At 30.9% G+C, this 18,517-nt stretch overlaps 2 protein-coding genes and 2 non-coding genes across 4 annotated transcripts; 2 read left to right on the forward strand and 2 right to left on the reverse strand.

Annotated features, from left to right (window-relative positions):
• Positions 1–3,211: 3,211 nt before the first annotated feature.
• Positions 3,212–10,270, forward strand: LOC107856390 (GDSL esterase/lipase At5g55050). The gene is made up of 5 exons (XM_016701416.2): positions 3,212–3,717; positions 5,751–5,875; positions 7,963–8,199; positions 8,795–9,053; positions 9,850–10,270. The coding sequence occupies exons 1-5, from the start codon at positions 3,486–3,488 to the stop codon at positions 10,068–10,070; spliced, it is 1,074 nt and encodes a 357-aa protein (XP_016556902.1). The 5' UTR covers positions 3,212–3,485; the 3' UTR covers positions 10,071–10,270.
• Positions 7,543–7,615, reverse strand: TRNAF-GAA. The gene has a single exon. It is a non-coding gene; the product is annotated as a tRNA-Phe (tRNA).
• A 63-nt stretch (positions 10,271–10,333) lies between the features above and the next one.
• TRNAF-GAA lies at positions 10,334–10,406 on the reverse strand. The gene has a single exon. It is a non-coding gene; the product is annotated as a tRNA-Phe (tRNA).
• A 577-nt stretch (positions 10,407–10,983) lies between these two features.
• Positions 10,984–15,802, forward strand: LOC107856305 (GDSL esterase/lipase At5g55050). Its single transcript, XM_016701289.2, has 5 exons — positions 10,984–12,532; positions 13,223–13,347; positions 13,563–13,799; positions 14,331–14,583; positions 15,468–15,802. Exons 1-5 carry the CDS (start codon positions 12,280–12,282, stop codon positions 15,650–15,652), a joined length of 1,053 nt encoding a protein of 350 aa, XP_016556775.1. The 5' UTR covers positions 10,984–12,279; the 3' UTR covers positions 15,653–15,802.
• Positions 15,803–18,517: the final 2,715 nt, after the last annotated feature.

The following is an 18,517-nucleotide window of genomic DNA, read 5'->3' on the forward strand; positions in this document are numbered from 1 at the left end:
GTAGATATATCAAATACTTTGGCTACTCCAATTTAACAATTTATTGTCTAGAGTATATATATCATTATTTGATCATCTTAATCTGCATGCCCTCGAGTCAATCATTCAAATTCAGTTATTAATATAAATAACTAATTTAGGGGTAAACCTCAGCGTTGACGCTATGGTGCCAAGGTGGGGTCTACCCATCCATAAATAGGTTAATAGCATGAATAAGATTGATAGTTTTTTGGATTACTATAACTAGTCAACTCCAAATTTCCTAAATAGACATGTCCATTTTCCCACTATGTGCAGTGGGAATATAGTAGCCCATTTTGATGAAACGAAAATGTGAAACAAATAATATAAAAGACGCAGTGGTGCACCATATCTACAGTTCCGCTGACTCGACGACGACCGCAATAACGTATTCAGTATAATTTCACAAGTAGAGTTCGAAAAAAATTATATGTACCGTGTACTCATTCTCGCTAGAAAGATTATTTTTGATAAAGTTTCGATTAAATAAGGCAAATACAATAGTGAAAAAGTCATACTAAAAACGTTCCATTGACCCTACATTGAGTAGAAAATAAGACATATTTTCTGGTCCCCTTTTTTTTCTTCCTTTTGTTTAGTAGAAAAAGAATTAAAATATTTTGACATTCTGTTATTCCATAATAGGGCAAAACTAGCATGGAAGTATAGGTTCGATAGCATAGAAGTCAATAATTTTGATTCAAACTTTTTACATATACATAAAAATAACTCATAACACTCAAATATTAATTGTCTCGGGATTGTTATTCCATCATCAATGTAGATAAATTATCCCCCAATTGCATCCCACAACCAATTAAATATGGAATAAACTCATTGTAAAATTAACCGTGAGATTAGTTATCCCTTATTCCTTGCACTTATAAACAGCCCTAAGTTTCTCCTATACATTAAAAACAACATTTGTCAAATCTATTTTAAGCATCCAACTTTTTTCCAAATTGTTTTCTAAAATTTTCCAAAAAAGTTTAACCGAAGAACCAATTCAAACTCCACTAAGTGTTTATTAAAATATATAGTTAAGAGATAACAAAAGAAAAAGAGAATTTTTGTGTAAATAATACTATAAAAGAATGATGTCACAAAATATGGAAGGCTACCAAAAAACCATATGGTATTTTATTTTAGATTAAAATTAACATAATGAGGAAGTGGGATACGTTTGGGACGGTGTCTTTGAGCTCTTACATTTAATTAATAAAATAAGTGGAGTAATAAATAATGGTTATGGTATGGATCCACAAAAAGGGCAAAGTATTATTCCACTTTGGTCTTGAAGAACATGTCGGTGTATTTATTTTTAAAATTTTTTTAAAAATCATCTTGTATTTGAAATCCAAACTCCACCTTTACGGTAAAGTCTGCGTATACTCTACCCTCTCTTGACTCTATTTATGAGATTATATAAATATATTGCCATTGTATTTAAAATTCAGTGTCTGACTAATCTAGATTCACATCGATAAGGTTTATAAGAAAAAAATATTCCTCATTAGGAGTTTCTCGATCTGATTACTCGAACACAAGATATCTAGTTGAGTGATGGAGGAACTTTATTGGTTCAAGTATTTATTTCTAAGTAATTAGTTTCTTTATTCTTATTCATTGAGTTGTTGAAATTCAAATATTCAAATAGTTAGTAGTTACGATAAGTGAAAAGCAACCTTAGCTTGTGCCAAAAATATTTTTTTAAATTAAATATTTATCGAAAACAACTTCTATAATATAATATGCAGATTGTCAAGACCCCCTCTTAAAGCTTTAATAGGACTAGCTAGGGGGCGTGTAGATTTAATTTGTCCATTTATTTATTCACCAAAATAAAGAAACTTTTGATTTGGATCCAAACGTGTGAATCTGATTCAAGAATCATTCAGCTTTACAAAATTGAGTGAAAAAGGCTATTTATTTAAGGTTAATGGAATATTTACTAAAAGCTATGAACCCATCACTTTTAAGTACTTTCATCTCGTCCTTTGGAATGTCTCAGTTGGTTTGAAGGGTGGCTATCCATACGGATGACTCGAGTTCAATCCTTCCTTGATGCTTTCTGAGTTGAATCTGTCGCATAGGAATTGTCTAGTGCGCTTTACATTCTCTGTGTGGTTTGCAGGCTATTACACAATGAAGTTTTTACCCAGTGCACACAAAGTGCTCATCCTCCAAAGAGCAGAGGTTGTGGCAGAGGTTTTTATCGGTTGCGGGTTATCCTGAGATTCCGATAAGAAAAGTGTGGCATATATTTACTCGTTTTTTTTAAATTTCGAGCAACCAAAACAATGGTCTTATTGGCAATAATATAATATTGGAGTCTTCTCGAATTCGTTCTATTGTCTTTTTGTTATATTTCTCTAATGATCACAATAACTATTTAGAAGAAACAGTTAATTGGAATTAAAGTCTAGTATTTTTAAAGCAAGCTCATTATATTACAAAAAATAGTGGCCTTGACAAAATTCTTAGACAAGATACATATATATATGTCTAAAAATGGAGTATTTAATATAGATCAAATTTTGATATTATCCATCCAATACAGAATGTGAGATTATAATTGTATTACCCTGCAATTTGACCCATTATATCTAAAGGCTATTATATGCATACTGGCATTTCGCTTCACAAAGTATTTCACATTCACATGAGGTCTGAGAAGGAACTGCACCACCAGGCTACCCTAATACAAATGTTAGAGTTGTGATCCGAATTTTGTTGATCCTGCACTGAAAGTTTTGCGGTGCGGTTCATGTTTGTGATTTTCAATGAGGTCAGTGGTGGTAGCGTAGGGATCGGGCTGATATGGACCTTTATGTTTTTGGGCCTAGGACTTATTTATACGCACATACTATATAAGTGCAATAAGTGGGTCGCTTTTGGACATTCAGAAATTCCGTCATTCTCTACATTATATTGTACTCCTGTTCTTTCATAGTGAAATTCCTCTGTCGCTGCCCGTAGTTTTTCCCGCAAGGATTTCCACATAAATCCGTGTGTTGTTCTTGTTCTTCTTTTACTTGTGATTTGTTTATTTTGTCCGAATCATAACAACAAACTTTAGTATTGTCTACTTCCATAATTTGAATTCACGATCTGTATAACCTCTGGCCTACAGATCACACGGAGACAACTATACAAGTTGTTAGTTATGTAGAGACAAAAAAGCAGCAATATTAAAGATGTGGCTATCAAAGAGCACAAAATTTCTTATCACTTAAATTAAAAAAATTCAACTCATTCACACAATAACTTGTAGACTAGTTATGTGTCTTCTTCTACTTTGCAATAATATACACCCACCAACACCAACACCAACACCAACACCAACACCAAATTCATCTTTATAAATAGTGACAATTTCCAATCCAATTTTTTCATTATAGTAGAAGAAATTAAATAGCCATAAACTTTTTATTTTCTTTTTGCAAATTAAATTTAACCAAAAAATGGCTATTTCTTCTTTTTTGAGTTTCTTTTTCTTGCTCATATGTCTTAAATTATCTCATACACAATCAGTACCAGCAGCTTACATGTTTGGGGATTCTTTAATTGATGTTGGCAATAACAATTATTTTACTACCATTATTAAGGCTAATTTTCCTTATAATGGTCATGATTATCCTGGTGGAAAACCTACTGGAAGATTTTCCAATGGAAAAAACACTGCTGATTTTCTAGGTAAGTTCGACCGTCTTAATTAATTTTACGTATGATCACTGAACTTTATCCACGAGCAATAAAAAAAAAATTGTAAAATTATTTTGTTATGTTAAAGTAACTGAACTTAATTTGGCCACTGTTTAGTCTATTTTCCATCTCCATATGATTGTTAGGTAAAAGGAAAATGCAATGCACTTAGGGTGTATTTGGTATGATGGAAAAAATGTTTTTCGATTTTTCATGTTTGATTGGTTGTAATATTTTGAAAATTTGGTTTATTAAATTTCAAGAAAACGATTTTTATAGTAAAAGTAGGAAAATCAAGTTTCATCAATATGACCATTCTCCACCTTCATATATTTATCTAAATCATATATAATTTTTTTGAGAATATTATTTTTTGAATACTTAACAAATATCAGAAGACAAGTAAGAAAATAATTTGTTTTTCAAAAAAAATATTTGCCCCTCCCAAAGATATAATTTTTTTTTATTTTTTTTATTTTTGGTACGGCGTATTTGACTGCAATGTCGAAATCATATTTATTGTAAAATGGAACTATATAATATATCACTCCTAGTGGGGTACGTACTATATAAATTGTACATGAAAAGCCAACTGTTGATGCATGGTGCATTTATTCATTTTAGTGGCGGAGTCAGAAATTAAACCAGAGATTCAAATAAAAGAATTAAGTGTATGTGTGTCTATATATGTATATAATAATTTATTTTTTTATAATATGTACGTTATAATTTTTCAACAAAGGCAACATGCTTATGCTTGCACCCCTACAATTCCCGCAGTGGTGGGCTCAGGATTTAGGGGTCGTGGGTGTCCGAAAAGTTCGAAACATATATTGACTCTGAAAGCTTTAAGCTTTAAAATTTCGCATGAAAACTAAAGCATCCATCTATCTTCTTGGTTTATTAGAGCAGCTTTTCTAAGTCTTATACCAATTTTAATACATTTATTATATAATTATATATAATCTGCGTTGGACTTTACGGGTGTCGGAGCACTCAAAAATTAGCCTTAGGCCCGTCTCTGAATTCTCGTTGTTTGGTAATGAAACAAATAGGGGGCGAAGTCAAGTAGGACTGAGGGATTCGTTCGAACCTCCTTTTTCTTATATTTACTTCTTCATATTTTAAACTCTTTTCGTGAAAATCTTGACTCCAGTCTCCCACACGTTAAAAACAAAAAAGGAAGAAGAAAGGAAAAGCGCAGAGGGGAAATTCTTTTGGCAACGAGAGATGAGAACATATTTAGGGCCCATCCATACATGTAGTCCTTCCTATTTCATTTTATGATATAATTTTAATTTTAATATGTTAAGAAAATGATAAGTATATTTTTATATTTAGAAATTCTTTAGTTTTAAATTATATATTTTTATTTTTTAACGATATGCTCTTACAGTCCTAATTAGTATAGTAGCATGACATGATTAAATCACACAAGTTATATATATATATATATATATATATATATATATATAACTTGTGTTTGGTATCCACATTATCGTTCGACTAATTTGGAGCGCCGAGTAAGGCCTCATTCGGGGTAGCACTCCCTACAAAGATTTACCCTCATTCGGGAGTAGCGCTCCCTACAAAAGATTTTTTTATACTCAGAATTCGAACCTGAGACCTCTGATTAAAGCATACTTATAACAATTCTTTAACTAAACAAAAGTATCATATCAAAATAAACTGAAAGTGCATAGTATATAAAATGAAAAATGACACATATATTACATTTTTGGAAATGGGGGATTAATTGCTTCTTTTGTATACAAGCACAAATTAGGTCACTATCAACTTAATGGTGGACGGATTGATTCTATTTTGAGTGATGGAGCAAACTTTTAACTTTTTAAAAAATAAATTCTTTATTTGTTATAATAATAATATCCCTCTTCTTTTATCCTTTTTCTTGGTTGACATCCACTACTTTATTGTTTTATGCATGTGAATTATGGATACAAACTTCATTATTTTTATTTATTAATTGGTTTAATATTTTTGTAAATTTTATTGTTTGGCAGCTGAGAAATTAGGAATACCAACACCTCCCCCATACTTGGCTAGCAAGAATAGTCAGTTTCCACAAGGTGTAAGCTTTGCTTCTGGTGGAGCTGGAATCTTCAATGGCACCAATGATGACTTACTTGTAAGACATATAAGTCACCTTTTCTTTATGAAATGCAATTTATTTATCTGTTAGTAATCGATAAAGTTGTTGTCACGTGACCAGAAGGTCACGGGTTCAAACTTTGGAAACAGTCTCTGGCAGAAGTGCAAGGTAAGGTTGCATACAATATATAGATCCTTGCATGTGGTCGGGCCCTTCCCCGAACCCTGCGTACTACGAGAGCTTTAGTGCACCGAGATGTCCTTTTTTATTTATTTTTTAATTTTATTATGATAATTTTCAATCTGGGTTTTGGTATTTGTTTTGGACCTTTGATTTAGTCTGTATACGCGTATCGTAAGGTTCATTAAAGGAGAAAACGTTCTTTATCATAATCCTTTTCCATTCACGAGGCTCGAGTTTGTTATTTCTGGTTAAGAGGTAAAGAATCTTATTCATCTCATCACAATCCTTAGTCTTAAAGGAGAAAACGTTCTTAATCATAATCTTTTTCCATTCACGAGGCTCGATAGTTTGTGATTTCTGGTTAAGAGTTAAAGAATCTTATTCATCTCGTCACAACCCTTAGTTTTAAAGGAGATAAAACGTTCTTTATCATAATCTTTTTCCATTCACGAGGCTCGAGTTTGTGATTTTTGATTAGGAGTTAAAGAATCTTATTCATCTCGTCACAACTCTGAGTTTTAAAGGAGAAAACGTTCTTTATCATAATCTTTTTCCATTCACGAGGCTCGAGCTTGTGATTTTTGGTTAAAAGTTAAAGAATCTTATTCATCTCGTCACAACCCTTAATCTTAAAGGAGAAAACGTTCTTTATCATAACCCTTTTCCATTCATGAGGCTCGAGTTTGTGATTTTTTGTTAAGAGTTAAAGAATTTTAGTCATCTCGTCACAACCGTTAGTCTTATCATAATCTTTTTCCATTCACAAAGCTCAAATTTGTGATTTCTGGTTAAGAGTTAAAGAATCTTATTCATCTCGTCACAATCCTTAGTAATTCCTTGAATGCCTCTTGATGTTATTTAACAATTGCATATGCAAGTATAGGAAACTAAAAATAAGTTCGTGTGAACATATTGAATCAAAGAATTAGCCCAAATAATCATCCATCAAATCGCTTAAATTAAAAATAAATAGCACTAGTAAATATAAAATCCATACTATAATCAGGTATATCAACTAGAAAAATCAACTAATGAATCCAATTGTCTATTTGTTTAAATAATCCTTTTTTTCATGAACAATTAATAGGGCAAACAACATGAATCCCGACAGTTTGGAGCTCAATTACAGAAAATTTTGACATTTACATAATTACTGAAATTTCAATTTTGGATCTGTCGAGAAACATAATTAGCTTCCGATACATCCAATGAAGATACATTTTTTCCTTTGTAAAAATACGTAATCAACTCCCGATACATTTTTTTCGATTTTGGGTCTGTCATAATACATAATTAGCTCCCGATACATCTAATAAAGAGACATATTTAGTTGAAATTTTTGTAATTACTTTGTAAGGTCGAAATTTGTACGTGTAAATATTGATAAGTTAAGGGGCATGTTTATGTTATTTTTCTGAATTAATAAGAAAAAATGAAAACGAAAAGTTGCATGGGCCTCATTGGCATATTAGCCCATTATATCCAACAAAAAAGGAACGAAAAATATTACAAAAATAGAATGCGGTGAACATGGATCGAACACGTGACCTTCAGATCTTCAGTCTGACGCTCTCCCAACTGAGCTATCCCCGCTTGTTGTTTAGTTGTTCTTTATTTTGTATTTACTATTATGAAATATTATTTTCCCAAATTTTTTTGAAGAGCAATTCAAAATATTTAAGGTCGAAATACTTGAATTTTGTATTTCATTGGATGAAAAATATTGTAAGAAATCACTAGAAACTTCAGTGGAATCAAAATTTAAAGTCGATGGAATATGTATTTGAATTTTTCAGTAAGCATATAAGGTTTGGACTAAAGTTACTGAATTCTGTCGAAGTGTATTTAATGTCTTATTCTAGCTTCGTCCCTGAGCATCCTAAGTTGGATGATATATAACATTCATGTAATTAACAACAATTTATTTTGTTTATTTGCAGAGTAAAGCAATTCATTTGTCTCAACAAGTGCAGTTTTTCTCCATTGTGCAACAAAATTTGGTGAAGCAATTAGAACTTGATGGTGCAATGAAGCAATTATCAAAGTCTATATTTGTTGTTGTCATTGGAAGTAATGATATGATTAATTATTTTAAATCTGATTCAAAACTCCCAAAGACAAAAACACCTCAGCAATTTGTTGATGAGATGGTCTCTACTCTACAAGGCCAATTAAAGGTAACTTTTTCTAAGTATAATTTGGTAAACTATAGCTTACATATTCGGTCAAATCTAGTAATTTTAGTTTAAAATTAAAATAAAGTATCTAGTATTTTCTTGAATTATGATGAAATTTGCTATAACACACTTCAACTTTACGGGGGGTCCTATTACCCCCCTCCCCTCGAACTCAATTTTAGCATATTTTTGTTAACCTTTTAAGCTGACGTGGACTCCATTTTATGCAATAAAGGTGTCACGTCAGCACAAAAGGGTGACAAAAATACGCTAAAATTGAGTTCAGCGGTAATAAGACCCTATGAAGTTGGAGTCTGTCGTAGCAACTTTGCCCATAGTTCGGGAGGAACCAGATGCTTTTCTCTCAAAGTTATATTTATCTTAAGACATTCATTCAATACGTATACACTGTTAGAAGTTAATGGTCAAAAAACACACGTAAAGCATCTCGATTTTTTGAGTTTCATGTCTGAACTATCATGAACTATCTATTAAAACACATCACCTATCAATTGTTCACTTTTCCTACCTGACCGATGGTTATATTGGAAATAATCTCATTTATTTATTTATTTATTTATTTGTTTTATTTCAGCACTTGCATGGTCTAGGTGCACGTAAATTTGTGATAACAGCAATAGGATCAGTTGGATGCATTCCATTATTAAGATACCAAAGTGCAAATAAGTCAAATGAATGTTTCCAACAAGCTAATTTCTGGGCAAACAAATATAACCAACAACTTCAATCTATGCTACAAGATTTGAAGGCTGATCAGTTGAAGGATATAAATTACTCATTAATGGATACGTACAATTTGTTGTTCGATGTCATCCAGAATCCAGCTACTTACGGTAAATTTCCAATTTCAATAACTCATTTTTTCTTGTCTGTAAGAGAGACAGATTCAAAATTTTAAGTTAGCAGGTTGTGAAATGTAATCCATTAGAGTTTGTATACTATAGGGATTATAGTATACCATTTTCCTAACATCCTAGCTAGATTCAGGGGCAAAATTTGTATATAATTTATGGTGCATGTGAATTCATGCATGGTCTTTTCACAAAATGTGATGTTTTATGTACATATATATATTTTCTAAAATTGATCTACCCATGCTAATGGTACACTTGGTTGAAAGCTAGGTTATTCACCTAAGTTTTGTGTGATAAGAAAGTGCCTATTAAGCTTACTGAGGGCATAACCCTAGATAAGAAGGTATGGATGATGCGGATTAGGTTAGAGGGCTAGTTCGTGGGAGTGAGTCGTAGTTAGTAGATAGGATTGCTTTGGTGTAGCTGTGCTAGTAGTTGTAGGGTTGTGCTCGTAGGTTGGAGTTTCTTGTTCGGAGGGTTTGGGTGAGGTATTGTGCTTTCAATTAGATAGTGTATAGTACTATTCTGTGGGTATCTTATTTCTGTTATCTCAACTTATTTTATGTTTTACTACGACTTTATTTACTGTCTTTTTTGTCCTGAGCCGGGGTCTATCAGAAACAACCTCTCTCCTTCTTCGAAGGGTAGTGGTATGAACTGCGTTATCCTCCGCCAGACTTCACTATGTGGAATACACTGAGTATGTTGTTGTTGTTAGATCTGTCTCTATCTGTATTTGACTTGGTTGAGGATGATCATGTTGTTTTGTTTTTAGGTTTTAGTGAAGTGAAAGCTGCCTGTTGTGGACTTGGAAGACTAAGAGCTACAGTTCCTTGCACACCAGTTGCATTATTCTGCATCAATAGAAGTAGCCATGTTTTTTGGGATAGATATCATCCTACTGAAGCTGCTAATCGTATAATTATCAACACTACTTTTGATGGAACCAACAAATATGTTTTACCACTAAATGTGAAGCAACTTATTGCCTTGTAGTTTTGCATATTGAACATAGAAACACAAAGAAGAAAGATAACCAAAGTTAATCATTAAATTCCGGCATAGCCCCTAGCAGGGCTTTAGTGCACCGAGCTACCCTTTCTATCATTACTGAATTATACTTTTTGTTACTATAATTTATTTCTTGCAAATTTCTAAAGTAAAAGCTGCGCATATATATATATATGTTTGAACGATGGGCCTTGATTATTTTGTTTACAAACAAAAAGGAACAAAAAATATTACTACGGAAAAATGAATGCGGTGAACGTGGATCGAACACGTGACCTTCAGATCTTCAGTCTGACGCTCTCCCAACTGAGCTATCCCCGCTTGATGCTTTCTGCTTTCAAATTATCTTTTAATATATGTGTCGACGTAAACATCCAACAAGAAGTTAATTTTACATAATCTCTTGTTTGACTTTATGTTAAAATATACTCCATCCATTTCTAATTAGTTGTCACCATTTTTTTTAACACACTTTTTAAGAATATCATTAATTACATGTTAAATTGATTAAATTATCTTTATTTATTATTTCTCTCTATTTAATTCTCTTTTTTTTTTTTACACTATATTGATATCTCTTCATATTTTAAAAAACAAGTAAATATGCTTTGTGAAATAACAAGTATTCACAAATATTTATTTGAGAAAATATCCCATTTTCACTCTGAACTATACACGAAATTGTTGAGACACACCCGAACTTTAGGAGGGTTCTATTACTCTTGAACTAATTAAAATCGTATTTTTGGCAACCTTAGTGCCTACATGGACCTTCAGTGTGTTGATTCACTGATGTGCCATGTAGGCACTAAGATTGCCAAAAATACGGTTTTAATTAGTTCAAGGGGTGATAGGACCCTCCTAAAGTTCGGATGTGTCTCAGCAATTTCGTGTATAGTTCAGAGCATTTTTTGTATTTATTTTTAATAAGGACGACAATTAATTAGTAACGAAAATAATAAATAAATACGTACTGTATATAGTGCTATGAATTGACTTTGTGTCTTTGCCTTAGACGTAACAAAATGATATAACACGACATGTGACAGCTTAGTATACACCAAAAAATATTTAGTTAACTATGACAAATATCCATACGTATAAGAAAAAGACTACTTAAGAATATCAGATTAAGTTGTTAATTTCTTGTTCCTAAGATATATCAGTAAGCTAACCCAAATTAGAAGTTATATTCGATAGGATTCAATAACGATAAATAGAGGCGGAGCCAGCCTAGTAATAGGAGGTCCTCCTTCAACGGAAAATTATACTACTAATACATGATTAAAATGATGTTGAACTTCTTTCAGTGAGTATTTCTTCAAATTTTGAACCCCTTCAGTAGAAGTTCTGGTCCCGCCTCCGATGATAAAGAGGTTAAGTTATATAATCATAATTCGTAAAAGTAAATAATGCATGTTTTACCTCGTCGTGCTACCTAAAGGATATTAGTTGAAGGCAATCCTCTATACAAAATAGAGTTTATAATCTTTAAAATAAGTCAGGTTACTTTCTACAATAGGTAAAATTGACATGATAGTGTGTTTTACATGATAAACATTCTTTATATTGATGGTGCATATGAGTACTTAACTCCCATTTGAAGATGTATTTTGAAGTTGAAACTTAAAAACTCTGTTTTAAAGTTTTGATTTTTGAAATTTGGAGTTGTGTGCGAACATGCATTGTACTCGAAAAATATTTGAAGCTTGAGTCGAAGTCCCAGGAATTCAAAAATCAGTCTAGGCTAGATTTTGTAATTTAAAATATGATCAAATTTGGAGTTGTGTGTGAACATGCATTGTACTCGAAAAACATTTGAAGCTTGAGTCGAAGTCCCAGAAATTCAAAAATCAGTCTGGGCTAAATTTTAAAAACTTGAAAATATTGAAAGACCAAACTTTAAAATATGATCAAATTTTATGGTCAAACAGATATCTGAAAATATTTGAATATCACATTTCAATTTTTTTTTCTATGTTTTGACACATTGGATTGCATTGCCTTTAATGGAAATTTAATAATTTTTTTACTCTTCTATGATCTTATGAACATTTACCCTTGCTAGTAATGGTATTAAATTAAACACTTACCTCCTAGCTAATATCTTCTACACTTCTAGCTCCTTAAATACACACACACTCACAAAAAAAATAAAATCTTATTGTCTACATTATAGTGGAGTAGAACAAGAATGGCTTCTAACAAGACTAAATTGCTAAATTCATTTGGTTTAATTGCAATTTATTTTATTTTGCAATTGAATATGTCAAGAGCACAAAAGGTCAAAGCAATATATGTGTTTGGTGACTCTTTAGTAGATGTTGGGAATAATAATTATTTAGAAACATTCTTTAGGGCTAATTTTCCTTTCAATGGAATTGATTTCCCTAGTGGCAAACCAACTGGAAGATTCAGTAATGGGAAAAATGCTGCTGATTTTATTGGTAAAATATATCACTTCCCTTTGTCCAAATTTATATAATATGATAGTTTGTTTCTTTTTAATTATATATAGGATTTATCTTTATTGAAATGATTTATAGTCATATAAATATAATTTATTTTTAAGATATGAAATTTCAAAAATCTTTCTTTCATTCTTATAACTTCATGTCCAGTCAAACCTATTTATCTTCAAGTATCAGTTGTTTTATAGTTGTTGGATCCCACAATCGCTGATAATTTAAAATAAGTGTCGTTGTATAATCTTGCACAATTATTACCTCATGAGATAACTTTTAATTTTGAGTTATCAAGATTCGATTTATTTTTAATTATGGTGCCAGAATCCAAAATCATCCCAATCTCCCATCTTATAGTTGTTCGTGCTTCAAATGTCTAGTCTTTGCTGTATGGAGTCTGGAGATTTATGTTGAGTCCCACATTGATTGGGAATCAAAATGAGTCTACTTATATTTTTTAAAAATTATCATCTTATAAATTAGGTTTTGCTATTGAATTAGGTTGGAAGTTCATTTTTTTATAGTTAATAAATTAAATTTGTTTCAAAATATTTACCATTTTATTATAATAATGGAATGATTTATCACTTTTTCTCATATTAGAATTTAGATTTATTGGTCTTACTACTCTAATTAGAAATTATATTGTTTGCTTTTATGTATATGTAACAGCTGAAAATTTTGGTTTACCAACACCTCCGCCATATCTTTCCAACAAGAATGACCTCTTTCTAAATGGCGTAAGCTTTGCCTCGGGAGGAGCTGGAATTTTAAATAGCACCAATAATCTCCCTTCTGTAAGAGCATATTTATTATGTTTTATTTTATATGACTAATTTTTCATGTTACATTATATTATATGACATTCATTACCATAACATTTTTCTAACAACCAAAAAATAGTTAGACAAACGACATCGTCATAGAGAGATTTGATTGTATTAGATACACTAGTAGTGTGTGTTTTAACTTTTCTAATGAGTTTTTTTCTTTCTATTTTCCTTTGTGATAGAATGGAACAATTTATCTCTCAAAACAAGTTGAGTATTTCTCTGAAGTGCAACAAAGGTTGATTACAAAAATAGGAGAAAGTGAAGCAAAAAATCACTTGTCAAATTCTCTATTTGCTGTAGTTATTGGAAGCAATGATTTATTCAACTATTTTAGCTCAAAATCCAAAATCCCTATCAGAAAATCACCACAAGAATACATTGATTTAATGCTATCTACCTTCTCGAATCAGCTAACGGTAAGTCTGGATTTGAAGTTTATGATTTTTATATAATCGTATTAGTTATGTATATATAATAATTGAGTTTGCAATGAAATATTTATCGACATGCATGTGAACTCATATGTTATGCTCTAAATTCGCCACCGTGAACAACAAGAAAAAATGATGACATATATATCGAGTGTGCTTGATATGACGAAAGTCATTTTCTAGAAAGATGTTTTTCATCGCTAATAATTTTTAATAATCCATATATTTTCTTCTGAAAATATTTAATTATTTTCAAAAAATTAAATATTTTCCATGAAAAGACAGTTGATAAACTATTTTAATTTTGTTGAAAAATGACTTTTGTCGTATCAAACACATTCTATTCATGTTTTCTTCTTCTTCTTCTTTTTCTTGTTACGTATGTTAATTATGTAACATAATTACAGTGTATGTCTAATTACTGTATATTAATCTCTGCAGGCCATTGTTATTTTTAGTGCACTAAACTGTTTTTTTTTTTTTTTAATATTATTAATTAGTTTTATTTTGTTTCAGCAAATACATGGTTTGGGTGCACGTAAATTTTTGATTGCTGGAATAGGACCAATAGGGTGCACTCCATCTCAAAGACTTCTGAATTCTTCTGAGAATTGCAATGAAGAGGCTAACTATTGGACAATGAATTATAATAAAGGTGTACAATCAATGTTGATAAAATTGAAGTCACAACTCAAGGAAGATTTCAACTATACCTACTTTAACATCTATGATTTCTTGGTTAATACCATCCAAAATCCAACAAAATATGGTATGATTATAAGTTCTTTTCTTTTTCATACTTATCATGTGACATTTGTGGAGTTCTGGTGATGTTTGTTGTTTCGGATAGATCGATTGGAGTATTACTTAGTGATAATCTTGTTTCTGTTATTATTTGTTGTGTTAATATATACCTATTGTTTCTATACTATGTCTTTTATGAACTGTTTTTGTGTCTTAAGTCGGGAATGTATCGAAACAGTAGTCTCTCTATACTCACGTCTAAGGTAGCGGTAGGTCTGCGTACACTTACCGTCTCAGCTCCCACTTTTGTGGGAATATACTGGACATGTTGTTGTTGTACTTATCATGTGACATAGCATCATGCCTTTCCTTTCCAACAAAATATGGTATGATTATAAGTTCATCTTTTTTTCATACTTACCATGTGACATTTGTGGATTTCTATTAATGTTTGTTATTTTGGATAGATCGATTGGAGTATTACTTGATGGTAGCCTTGTTTCTGTTATTATTTGTTGTGTTAACACCTATTGTTTCTATACTGTGTTTTTTATGAACTGTTTTTGTGTCTTAAGCCGGGAGTCTATCGAAGCAGCCTCTCTACTCACATCTAAGGTAGCGCTACGATCTGCGTACACTTATCCTTCCAGACCCCACTTTATGAGAATATAATGGGCATATTGTTGTTGTAATTATCATGTGACATAGCATCATGTCTTTCCTTTCGAACGAATTGAGTTATGACATGTGGATGCATGTCTTTACTATGACATAACTAGCTCGCTCATTTTACACCCCTAGATCTTCATCATATACTTCATTTTTTTCCTCTTTAGATGTTTCTATACCATGTAACTCTCTACACCCCCACCCCCCTCCTCTAACACAATTTTTATGGTTTATTTTCAGGTATTCATGAGGTTAAAGCTGCCTGTTGTGGAGCTGGAAGATTAAAAGCTGCAAGTCCTTGCACTCCAATTGCAACATATTGTCCCAATAGGAGTGATCACATTTTTTGGGATGAAGTTCATCCTACAGAAGCAGCAACAAAACTTCTTGTTAATACTCTTTCAATAACACAAAACAATATGTAACCTCAATGAATTTAACCAACTTACTTGCTTTGTAGAATATCTACACAGTGCTGGTACTTGCTTGGTCATGTAGCTTATCAAGAACATATTTTAAATAATATATAGTACCAAGGATTCTTTGAAATCTGCTTATTTTAAACAGAGGCCGATCCAAGATTTGGAGTCTCCGAGTGTCAAGTAGACTCATTGATTAAATTAATCGAAGACTTCAAATCGTAAATCCGAGTCAACTTATGGACAAGAGGCTCATTGAATCTCCTTTGATGAAAAACGATACTATTTATACATAATTAAAAAGAATTTTATGTTTATATAGTAAATACTGAACTCGAGAAAACAAGAACTTTTTCAAAGTTACACTGTGTAGTGATTAATTAAACTTACTAAAAAAGTAAGGTCAGCAAGTTTCAAACCTAGGCCTATTGGGTGAAATTAACAGCCTGTGCCACCAGATCCACAGACCACTTTGGTTCTTCGGGTGGCAAGCTTGTTATTTATGTACTATATTTTATATATACAGTGTAATTTCCATGAATAGTCACTTATGTTTTCACAATTGCCTACAAATATCACTTTTGTTTCTTTTAGCATAAGAATATCACCTAATTATTTCTATTTTCCTTAAAAAATACGTAACACTTTAAAAACCTTATTCTCTCCTACTTGGCATGCCATATTGTTAAAAAAAATTATTTTCTTAATCATAAACCTATTTAATTCTTCAAGTTCGTTTATTCAAACCCACTTCTTATAAACTACAAGAAAAATCTAAATTACGTAATATTTTATTTAAAAAAAAATTGTAAAAGAATTTACCGGTAATCGAATTCTCTACAAGTTTTTCAACCAAACTAATTTGATGGAAAACCTACAAATTTTTAACAAAATTTGAAGGAGAAAATCTTAGAATTTTTTTCGTCAAGCAAAATTCAATAGAAAAATCTTAAAGGTAATTATCACCTGAAAATTTTAATTCTTATGTAGATCACCTGCAAAATTTTAACAAGACCTTTTTGATAAAAAGATGATTAAAAATGAATTCTTTTTGTGAATTTTTCCCAAGTAAATTTCATAAACAAATCAAGTAAATCTGCAAAGTTAACGAAGGCAAAAACTTTATTAAATAGAAATCTATTATTTTTAATTTCGTTTTTTCATTTTATTTTTTATTTTTACTATACTATATTTTATCTTATGATATAAATAAACACCAATTTATATCCTTTCCTCATACTAAACTCACAAAAAGCAAGCGATCTTTGGTTGGTACTATTTCAAGATTCATTTGTACTATAAGATTATTTTTTAATATTTTTAAAAAAATTTAATTTATTTCATGACTAAATAATTTTGCATTCCTTCAAAATAGTACATTTAATACATATATGAAAATTTGAAAGTCATCATTTTCATTTCTTTTACATTTTAAGAATCTTTAGTATATGAAATAAATAACAAAAAAAATATTAAATTAGTACCAATTCATATAAATACCTTGAGTTTTAAAAATATTATTATTAAGTGATTAAATAAATAAATTTTAAAAAACTTTGAAAAGTACCAAATAAAATAATTCAATTCTTTAGTTTTATGTATACACTTGGACACATCAACTACTTCATTGATGAGTAATGTGCATTGCATTACCAGAGGAATTATTTTCCTTTAAGTTGTGTGATTATCTAATATTTTTATCATGTGATGTAATTTTTCTCATATCAAATAAAGAATAAATATAATTTATTTTTTATTAAGACAAAATAAATATAAAATTTAAAGTATATAATTAAATTGTTCTTCAATAATAAATATATCATGTGTATTTATTTTTTTAAAAGAAATAAGATCAAATTTTAGTTAAATAAGTTTAATAAGTTAAATAGATCTATTTCTTATATCTTATATATAAAAAAAGATTTTAATGACATGTCATGCAAACTACGAAAGAAGAAATGTTTTGAAGTGTCAAGTATTTTTGGAGGAAAATGGGGATAGTTGGGTGATATTCTTGTCCTAAAAGAAACAAAAGTGATATTTGTAGGCAATTATGAAAACATAGATGACTATCGATGGAAATTACTCTATATATACACACTTTATATATAGAGTTTCCGTTGAAGTTTACGGATGGCGTGGCACCCCAGAACCCTTAATAGATCTGCCCCTGATTTTAAATGGAAAAGGGCCAAAAATACCCTAAACTAAACTATCTGAAATGAAGCAAAAATATTCTTCGTTGATTTTTTTTGGCTCAAAAAAATACCTCTTTGTTAAATTTTTGGCTCAAAATTACTCCTCTCTCGGTTGGACACCAAACATACTACATAAACAAAAAATGCCACTTGGATAGTCCACGTCAGCATCCACGTGGAAAATCCCTCATTTAATCCCTCGTTTCATTCTCTAAACTGACAGTGAAAGTTTCTATTAAGGGTGTCAAACGGGCGGGTTAAAACCGGCCCGGTTTGACCCGGCCCGGTAAGCCCAAGGGCTTTAGGGGTCCGGGTCCCGGTCCGGTTGGATTTTTTATTTGGGCCCGGTTAACTCGGCCGAGACCCAATCCAGTTTGGGCCCGCCGGTTAACCGGCCCGGTTAAGATTTTTTTTATTTTTTTTTTGAAAATTCAGAATTTCACAAACTGAAATTAACAACTTAGTTTTAATACATTATTAATTTACTATCAAGTATTATTAATTAGTATATTAAGTAGCATAGTATGTAACTATATATATATACATATTGTTGTATATATATATGTATATTGTAGTATATATTTTATTTAAAGCAGTACATATATATTGAATGGTGCGCATATATGTGTATATATCTTCTAAAGTAGTATATATTTAACGTATACAAGTGTAT

This window comes from Capsicum annuum, chromosome 7, assembly GCF_002878395.1.
Source record: "Capsicum annuum cultivar UCD-10X-F1 chromosome 7, UCD10Xv1.1, whole genome shotgun sequence".
Taxonomy (NCBI): domain Eukaryota; kingdom Viridiplantae; phylum Streptophyta; class Magnoliopsida; order Solanales; family Solanaceae; genus Capsicum; species Capsicum annuum.

What these genes read in the sequence shown, in the direction of transcription:
- LOC107856305 (XM_016701289.2), top strand. Translation starts at nt 12,280, where the DNA reads ATGGCTTCTAACAAGACTAAATTGCTAAATTCATTTGGTTTAATTGCA. An exon ending in AAATGCTGCTGATTTTATTG is followed by an intron (nt 12,533 to 13,222) that starts GTAAAATATATC and finishes TATATGTAACAG; the next exon opens with CTGAAAATTTTGGTTTACCA. An exon ending in CCTTCTCGAATCAGCTAACG is followed by an intron (nt 13,800 to 14,330) that starts GTAAGTCTGGAT and finishes ATTTTGTTTCAG; the next exon opens with CAAATACATGGTTTGGGTGC.
- LOC107856390 (XM_016701416.2), top strand. Translation starts at nt 3,486, where the DNA reads ATGGCTATTTCTTCTTTTTTGAGTTTCTTTTTCTTGCTCATATGTCTT. An exon ending in AAACACTGCTGATTTTCTAG is followed by an intron (nt 3,718 to 5,750) that starts GTAAGTTCGACC and finishes ATTGTTTGGCAG; the next exon opens with CTGAGAAATTAGGAATACCA. An exon ending in CCAGAATCCAGCTACTTACG is followed by an intron (nt 9,054 to 9,849) that starts GTAAATTTCCAA and finishes TTTTGTTTTTAG; the next exon opens with GTTTTAGTGAAGTGAAAGCT.